We start from the raw sequence: 9362 nt of genomic DNA, 5'->3' as shown, positions 1-9362 counted from the left end.
AACTCTGGGCAGCCCCAGGCCTGGCACCCAAGCTGACTCAGGAACACAGGGCTGGACGGCCCGCCCTAGGCTCAGGGCTTGACAGTGAGGTGGGGCCAAGGATGGGAATGGAGACGCACAATGAGGAGCTCACGAAACTGCCTGGGTGTCTCCACCAATTGTTTAAAATCATGTACAGAGTCCCAAGAAGCCATCTACCCCCCACTAGACAAAGGCAGGGGAGGAAAGAAGAAAGTTTAGACAGATTGGTGACAGCAGTCTGGGAACAGAATGAAGCTCTGAAGCTCATAGGGCTGCCACAGAGGAGGCGAGCTTCCCATCACCAGGTGTACGCGAACAGAGCCTGGCGACTGCAGACCTTCAGAGTCCTGCAAGCGCTGTGCCTGTGCACAGAAGAGCTTTTCCCCTGAGTGCCTGCGGCTGTGCTCTCAGCCTCCCATGGACCCTTGGTCTGAGAACTGACCTTGGCCCCGCCTAGGCTCCAGTGGGCAATGACCCAGATCCAGGCTTCCTCCTCCTTGTCCTGCTTGGGGAAGGCAGGGAATGGGGCTGGCACGGGCTTTCCTATGTCCAGGCTTCATCCATCTGTCTCAGACTAGGGATCCATGTCCCAGAATGGACGGGATGAGGATGGTCACAGACATGCAGAAACCACAGACCTGCCAGTTCTTGGCAATGCAAGGCCGTGGCCCCAATGTAGACAGGAACCCAAAACCAAACCCAATCCATTGCCATCGAGTCGATTCCGACTCATAGCGACCCTATAAGACAGAATAGAACTGCCCCATAGGGTTTCTAAGGAGTGCCTGGTGGATTTGAACGGCCAACCTTTTGGTTAGCAGCTGTAGCTCTTAAGAACTACACCACCAGGGTTTCCGCAGACAGGAACAGAGGTGGTTAAACACCCAGGAAAGACCCCTGGTGCAAGCACACCTTGTCCCTCACTTGCTGTGTGCCCTCAGTGAAGCCACTGCCCCCATGACCTGTTTCCCTTCTCTGTGCCACAAGGGGTTAGGACCACATTGTCACCCGCCAACCTCAGCTGTGTCAGAGTGACATGCCTTTAGAAGCCCCTGGAGTCAGGACTTTAACACTTCAGATTCTCCAGGAAGGTCCTCGAATGCCAAGAAAAAAATACTTTTGCTTCCTCAAATTGACAGTCCAAAACCTGGCAGAGTGCCTTGTGCCAAGGCTGAGGGGCATCCAGGGCTGCAGGGATTCCCACTGGGCCAAGAGAACCCTGGGGTGCCTGTGTGCAAAATACTCATTTAATAGTATCATTTTAAATACAAATAAAATAATCATTAAATTCAACTGGGGAGGTGGAGAAGGATGAAATTTCAAGTTTGCTACATCAGGAAGTTACTTGTGAGATGAAGGCAGTGGGAGCCCGGGGAGCCAGAGCCAGTCAACACCAAGCTGTCTTCTCTCCCACCCGACCCTGCTAGCCTTCAACCAGATCGGTGGTTATGACCAGCTGGAGGCAGCCTATGCCCGGGCCATCCCAGCCAAGACCATCGCCAACACAACCTGCCACTTGCCGCGCACAGATGCCATGCACATGTTCCGAGACCCCTACACGGCAGACCTCCCCTGGACTGGGATGACCTTTGGTCTGACCATCATGGCCACCTGGTACTGGTGCACTGACCAGGTAAGTGTCCACGTCAACCACCCGCCACTGCATCCGGGTGTGCCTTGGTTGGTGCCCGCGGCCATTTACCAGTCCCCACAGCCACAGGAGCGGCACGGCTCTACAAGCACTGCATCACCCAAGTCCAGGCCGAGACCAAGGCTGCGGGAGGCATGGGTCTGGATGGGAGAGGCAGCTAGGGGTCCTTGTGGTCCCTGAGGGCCCGGGTCCTCTGTTTGGAGTCAGATGAGGCCCATTGGCCACCGCCTGTCCTGGCCTTGAGGAGCTTAGACTGGGACAATTTGGAATACGGGATTCCAAAGGGACTTGAACGCTCCTCAGTGGCCTTGCCATCGGCCAAGGGGCTGGCATTCCGGGCTGGTCTTGAGCTCCCGGGGTCTGGTAGGGTGCTAGGCATTGGAGCCCCCTTGGCCTTCCAGAGATGGGGGCCTGCTTTTCTGGGGGAGCTCTGGGCATTGTCAGCTGCAGGGCAGTATTGCTGGGGTCTTGGGGTCCTCAGTGGCCTCGGGAAGCCATCTTTATTCCTGGTCCTGGAGGCAGGGATCCCATAATGGTGGAACTGCTGGCCCTGGGAGAAAGAGGAGAGAGGAAAGTGAGGGCTGGGGGCAGGAAAGGTCAGCTCCATCCATTCTAGTGGGCCTTGGGCCAGGGCCAGCTGGGCAGTCTTAGATCCATCTAACCACTGGGGGCCCCAGTTTCTGTAAAGTGGAAACACATCGGTCTTTGATGGCTGTTCAGAAACTGCCCGGCACCCCTGGGCAACCGGTGAGGCACATTACTATTCCCCACCCACGGCCCTCTGCCCAGGCGCCCCCATCTGTAAGCAGACCGGACGTGGTGGAGAAAGCTGCATGCGGCTGTTGGGCAGAGCTTCTCTGAGTGGCAGGGAGTAAGTCTTCTTCTGCAATCTGATTCCCGTCCCCCCTCCAATGAGCCACCTCCTGTCCTGGGCAGAAGCAGACGCTGCCCCCACCCACCTCTGAAGACTGGGGTGCAGCTCCTGGGGCATTCAGTGGGTAGGATTCTCAAGCAGCAGAGCCGAGCATGCCTGGAGGCAGGGGCCTCTGTCTTTGCTTCGCCTTCTGCTGGGGGACAGGCAGGATGGCTGAGGCCCACCCCGCCATGAGAATAAGCCAGCCAGTGGGGCCCTTGCTCCCACGCTAGGGTCTCAGAGCAGGAGGCAGCCAGGCCCCATAAGGGTCAATGGCAGTTGCTCACGTGGAGCTTCTCAGATGGCCTCACCAATGACGAAGCAGGCCCAGAGAGGGCAGAACTGGGGTTCAGTCCAGCACAGGATAACTCCCTTCCTGGGGCACAGCTGCCTGCCCAGTTGGGGGGGATGCCCTGACACCCCCAGCCCTTCTCTGGAGCTCCAGGTGCTCAGTCACATTTCCTGGGACCCTCCCTGTGCTCCGACTGTGGGATGCGACCTGGAAGGCTGGGCCTCGGCTCCCCTATACATGTTACCCTCCAGCAGGGTGTTTCCCACTCTGGACTCTACACTGGCTGTGCCTCACCCATGGGGTTCCCACTCCACATTGGCTGTGGCTCACCTGTGGGGGTCCCCCTCCACATTGGCTGTGCCTCACACATGGGGTTCCTGCTCCACACAGGCTGTGCCTCACACGTGGGGCTCCTGCTCCACGCTGGCTGTGCCTCACACATGGGGCTCCAGGGAACGTGGGGCCTGTCATGGATGTCCATCCACTCCCTGGGAGGGCTAAGCATCAGCTGGGTGTGGACAGCATCTGGGGCACCCAGGCCTGCCCTGCGCCCTCACCCCACACATGCCACCTCTCATTTCTTCCCTACTCAGCAAGGACCTGGCAGGGCACCGGAGGCTCTGGGTGTAACATCTGGGTGTAACATCATTCAGGTGATTTTCCCATGAAGGTTGAATGAATCAGCACAAATCCCAGCCTAGGGGCCAGGGGGTCAGGCCCCCGAGGTCACTCAGGGAGGCACAGGTGGACCCAGCAGGGCAGGACCCCATGACTCCCAGGGTCCGGACCGGCATTGGGCCCATGCCTGCCGCACCTCCTCCCAGCCCCACGCCCCTGCCCTGGCTCAGACGTGCCCACTGCTCCCCTGACACCCTCCTGCCCAGGGCCTTCTGCTCCCTGCTCTCCACTGCCTTTGCCTACTGAAGTCACCTCCCTTCTTCAGGGCCCAGCTACCTGCCCGTGGCTGCCCCTGCCACATATCGTCCAGTGAGGTGGATGTCTGTTGACCCATCTGGCTCCCCAGTGCATCAGGTTCCCCAAGTCCCTCCATCCTGCATGGGGTCTGGCCCAGGGGGTGTCACCAGTCCCTGCTGAGGGAATGGGGCCGGCTTCCTGGCATCAGGGAGGAAGAAGTGGAGGCCAGGAGGGGGAAGAACTTGCTTAGGTCACACGGCCAGGAAGAGGCAGCGGGACCTCAGGCCAGGGCCTCCTTGCCCTTCACTGCATGCAGCCTGAGTCGGCCCTGGTCCAGAAGACCACACCATGCAGGACAGGTAATCCAGGCCTGGCCGCCTCGCACCAGTCTTGCTCCAATTTCCCATCTCTGTTGGCCCCCAGTAGCCCCTGGAGGTTTTCAAGGCACTTGGAGATCTGCCTGCTCTCAGCTCCCACCAAGATGTCCATAGTCTGGTCAAAGATGAGGCCGCAGGTGGTGGGATGATGGATGGCTTTTGTTTTCTCAGTTTCATCTAGCTTATCTACAGGGAGTAGGTGGTGCTTTCGTAATCAGAAACAAACAAAACCAATAAAAATAAAAAATGAGGCAGAAGGGCTGGCAGCAGAGCACTGGGCCTCACTTTCCCTGTCTGCAGAGAAGCTCCTGGGCGGTGCACATGATGAATGCTTATGTGCTAACTGAAAGGTCAGAAGTTTGAATCCACACAGAGGCACCTCAGACGAAAGGCCTGGCAATCTACCTCCGAAAAATCAGCTATTGAAAATTCCATGGAACACAGTTCTACTCTGACACACACGGGGTTGCCATGAGTTGGGGCTCACTCAGGAGCAACTGGTTCTTTCTCATGGACAGACTGCTCCCTCAGGCACTTCCAGCTTTGGCGCCATGCACAGATCTGCCCCCTAGCAATGCTTAAGCTTGAGACGGCTCTCTAACTGTAGCACTCTCAATCCCAGACGCGGCCACGGGCCAAGTACAGTGTAGACTGCACGGCACACAGGATCCCCCTGGGCCCACAAGAAAGGTTCTCTGATTCCCAAACCAGGGGAAGCCCAGGTCCCAGTCCTCTTAAGCTGGCTCTGTGCTGTGGCTCGTCTGAGGACCGCACCCTGAGGGGTGCCCAAAGACCCCTGAGCTCGTGAGCACCTGCTCACTGAGGCCCACAGCATTGGGCCGTGGGCTGGGCGTCCCACACTGGACTTTGCAGGGTCCTACGGTGCCCCTGCGAGGTGGTGGCGGCCTCCCGTCTTACAGATGAGGAAACAGGGACTCAGGGACTGAAGCGACTGAGTTGGGGGAGTGAAGGGAGGCGGCACAAGGCGGGTAGGGCTGAGCCAAGAGACATCTGTGAGGCATGGCCCCGCTGACACTGAAGGGGTCTCACCCTACTGGATGCTCAAGGAGAAGCTGTGCTCGGGACACTGGTGGGCCTCCCAGCTCAAGAAAACCCTGAGCCTCAGCTTCTCCACTTTCAGGATGGGTCATCCAACCTGTTCTGCCTGCCTCCCCGGGTGGGATGAGGGAATGGAGGCAGATGTCTCCTGCACACTACAGAATACAGCATGCAGTGTTAAGAGGAAGGCTTCTCTCTCCATGAGGCCCAGGACTCTGGGCGTTTGCAATCCCAGGTGGGGGAGAGTCTCTAGAGAGAGCCTCGTCTAATACCTAACATTGTCCAGATGGGGAAGCTGAGGCCCAGAGAGAGGCAAGGATTTGCCCCAAGTCCCAGGGAGCTGGCAGTGCCATATGCTGCCTTCATGCTCCCCTCCGTGACTGAGGTTTAGGGTTAATCCTCAAAACTACCCTGTGAGCTCAGTATGATTATCACCATCCCATTTTTCAAAAAAGAATTTGGAGACACAGAGAGGTTAAGCAAATTGCTCCAAATCGCTTAGCCAATAAGAGGCTGGGCCGGGATTCAAGCCGAGTCACCTAACCTGAGAGTTGGTGCTCTAAAGGCCAGGCTGCTCCGGGGGCGCTAGAGCGCAGGGCTTCAGGGTAAATGCTGGGAGTCAGCTGTTCAGTTAGCATGTTTGGAAATGAAAATCACAGGTGACTCCTACTTGTGAACTGCAGGTTGCGATGGCAACTGTAGAATAGCAAAGGAAAAATGCTTACATTTAAGTTACAGGTTGTACAAAACCACTGACTTGTGCGCTTCAAGTGGGTTAATTGTACAGCATGTAAATTATATCTCCAAGTTGTTTAAAAAAAAGTTATAAAACCAGTTGCCGTAGAGTCAGTTCCGACTCATGGTGACCCCATGTGTGTCAGAGTAAAGCTGTGCTTCATAGGGTTTCAATGGCTGATTTTTCGAAAGTAGGTTGCCAGGCCTTTCTTCCGAGGTGCCTCTGGGTGGACTTGAATGTCCAATTTTTCAGTTAGCAGCCAAACGCATTAACTGTTTGCACCACCCAGGGACACCTCTGTTAAAAGGAGAATCATGTCAGAGCTGGGAGGATTTCAGATGTCATCGGTCCAAACCACCCACCTCCCCTTCTGCAGAGCTGGAAACTGAGGCCCAGCCAAGAGGTGCCCAGGGCTCCATGGGGAGCTGGTCGCCTCAGTCAGCATCGATTATGCCCACACGACGGACCTGCAAGCTCTCCACAGCCTCAGCTCTTACAGCTCCCCACTCCCCACTGGTGACACAAGTTGGTGCCAAGGTCCACTCCCGACACACGTGCGAGGCGCTAGCCACTCTCACGAGGGCCCAGGGGATTCTGAGGGTTGGCGTCCCCGATACCATCCCGCCCATAGTCTCCAACCTCTCCCTGGCAGGTGGGGAGATCAAGTCCCTGAGGATCCCAAGCTGCTCAGCTGAGGGGGCAGGGGAGGGTTCCATCCGCTGTGTCGGCAGGTCTGGGGCCAATGCAGAATGGGACCGCGTCGTGTTTAATGCCACTCCCCAAGGCCTGCTGGGGAGAAGTCCAGACACAGGCCTCCCTTCTGGTGTCGGTCCCTCCAGGTCATTGTGCAGCGGTCGCTGTCTGCCCGGGATCTGAACCATGCGAAGGCTGGCTCCATCCTCGCAAGCTACCTCAAGATGCTCCCCATGGGCCTGATCATCATGCCTGGCATGATCAGCCGTGCGCTGTACCCAGGTAGGACAGCCCCCGGGCACTGGGCAGGCTGTGCCCTCGTCGGGCAGTCAGCAGGAGGGGGAGTAATGGAGGGATTCCAGCTGTTTCCCGGCCTAGGGAAGCAGGGAAGTGGTCCCCGGGGCCACGATCGATGAGGAGGTGATGTGGTGTACAATGCAGACCGGTCTGGGCAGGGTCCTGTTTGACCACTTACTGCTGTGTGACCTCAAAGGCATAAGCTAGTATCTCTGTGCCGCCGGAGTTGCCTGGTATGCAAACTCAGGGCCCTACCCCTGCCTGCAGGGCTATGTTAAGACCCTGAGACACCAGGTGTCTGAGCCCTTGGGGGAGAGGTGGATTTCCCCCTGGCTCGTGGTGCCAGCTCAGGTGGTTTTTGTGGAAATTTGGGGCTAAGTGTCCCCTGCATGTGGCCGTGTACTTTGACACTCCTCCCTGTTCGTCAGTTTCCCCATTTGTCACAGGAAAGGGGTTTGAGCCAGTGACACTGTGCCTAGAAGACAGCCGCTCAAGGGGGCCTGTGACGAATCCTGAGTGCAGGGACCCCGATGCTCTGGATGCTTGGGGGGGCCTGTGACCCCTCTTGTATGCAGGGGCCCCAATGTTCTGGGGGACCTGTGACCCCTCCTGCGTGCAGGGACCCCGGCCTACCTGTGTCTCCTTGTCTGGGGATGGCTGAGCTTGCATCTTCCTTGAGGCATTCGCCTCTTCTCTCGCCCGACTCCGGGCCCACGGGGAGCCCTGCATGGACCCATCAAAGCCCCCTCGGCTCACATGGGGGGCACTCAGCTGTCGGCGGGGGGGCGGGGCTGCCCCATTGGCTACTTGCTCTGAGTGGCGCCTCCGGAGAGGGGCTTGGCGCTCCCTCACCTCAAAATACTCGTCTGACATGGAAGAGGCAACTGAGGGCCGCCGAGGACCAGGGCCATGGCCAGAGCTGCCTGAAAGGCTGTCCTGGTCACTGAGGGTCACATAGTCGTCGTCGTCTTCCTCTTTCTCCCCGTCCAGCCCGTTGGGGACCCCTGCCCTCAGGCTGTCAGGATCATCCTGAGTCACTGACAGCTGCTGCTGCAGTGGGGTATGGCCCAGGCCCACTGCCAAGGGCAGCCCGTGGTTGGTCCCGTTTAGGGGGGCCTCCTTGTCTGGGGTCTCTGGGGTCCAGCCAATACTGCCACCTTCCTGGGCAAGTAGGTCTGCCACTGGGACCGTCCGGGGCTTGGGCACAGGGGGCTTTGGCTCAGAGTTCCCCTGGGGGAGGCCATTGGTGGCAGGGGCCCCATCCTGGTCCTGGCTGGGCAGGGCAGGGCTGCCACCCTGGCTCTGCCTCCACAGCTGGTGCTGGGCACTGGCCTGGGATGTGTCGCGGATCCTGATGCGGTTCATCTGGCTGGGCTGGGGGTTCCAGATGTTGGGGTCAATGATGTTGATGTAGCCCAGGATGTCACTGCCTGGCTCGGGGTCTGGCTCCACCCATGTGGGCAGGTAGTCAAACATGTTGGCACGCTCCAGGTGCAGCAGCCCTGGGTGCACGGGCAGGGGAAGCTCAGGGAGGTCACCAGGCCGCTCCACCGGTGCTGGGCCCTGCAGCCCCACGGGCGGCTTGGCCTCCGGTTTGTCAGAGCAGGTCTTAGCAAGCTCGTCGGCACTCTTGGCCTTGACCAGTGCGTACTTGGGGTTGACGAGTTTCTTGGCCACGGTGCCTGCAGGCACCAGGGGGACCACAGAGGGCACCATGATTGGCTCAGGCTCAGGCTCCTTTTCCATGGGGACATCCTTGAGGCTGACACTTCGAGACGTGAGGTACAACTCCTGGAACTGCCGGTCGAACATCTCTACCACCTGGCCGGACAGCACTGAGATCACATTCCGGTCCGTCCTGGCAGCTGACCACGTGAAGCTGCAACACAGAAGGCGTGCAAGTTAGCACGCCAGGCCGGCCTCCTCACAGAACCCCGGATCCACCGTGCTGGGCCCACAGCTGTCTCACAGACTGGGCCATGAGGTACCGGGGTCATGTAAGAGAAATGGGCCAGGGCAGAAGGGCCAGCTCTGTCACTTACTCTCACCTCTGTGACCCCGGGAAGTGACTTTGTCTGCCCAGCTCCCACTTCTGTGAGGACCATTCCTGCCCTCCTCCCTAGCTGTCCCTGACTGTCCCTGGCTGTCTTGACTCACTAAGGCAATATGGTGGATGCCCTTGGCAACACTGACACCTGAAATGGTCCAACGCTTGCTACCTGGTGGCACGCCTGTCTCTGCTACTGCCCACCCCCTGCGCCTTCTCTACACAAGGGCCCCACCCTGCTGCCCAGAGGCAGCCTCAGGGACAGTCTCATGCTGCATGTGACACCCGTCATTGCTCTGGCCCCACCCCCCAAGGATAGGAGGAGGCTGCCTGCCCTGGTCCACCCCACCTCCAGGCTGGG

General features: G+C 58.6%; 1 protein-coding gene across 1 annotated transcript in view; it reads right to left on the bottom strand.

Annotated features, from left to right (window-relative positions):
* Positions 1–12: 12 nt before the first annotated feature.
* FAM83G (family with sequence similarity 83 member G) overlaps positions 13–9362 on the bottom strand; it is a 32626-nt gene continuing 23276 nt past the window's right edge. The window contains exons 5-6 of the mRNA XM_064279367.1: positions 7588–8833; positions 13–2222 (exon numbers count right to left, since the gene is read on the bottom strand). Coding sequence (XP_064135437.1) covers positions 1830–2222; positions 7588–8833 — 1639 coding nt within the window. The 3' untranslated portion in view covers positions 13–1829. The remainder of the gene's footprint in view (positions 2223–7587; positions 8834–9362) is intronic.

The sequence above is a fragment of the Loxodonta africana genome, chromosome 2 (assembly GCF_030014295.1).
Source record: "Loxodonta africana isolate mLoxAfr1 chromosome 2, mLoxAfr1.hap2, whole genome shotgun sequence".
Taxonomy (NCBI): Eukaryota; Metazoa; Chordata; class Mammalia; order Proboscidea; family Elephantidae; genus Loxodonta; species Loxodonta africana.
Note: the sequence above shows the minus strand (reverse complement) of the source record. Positions and strands in the feature narration are given on the sequence as shown.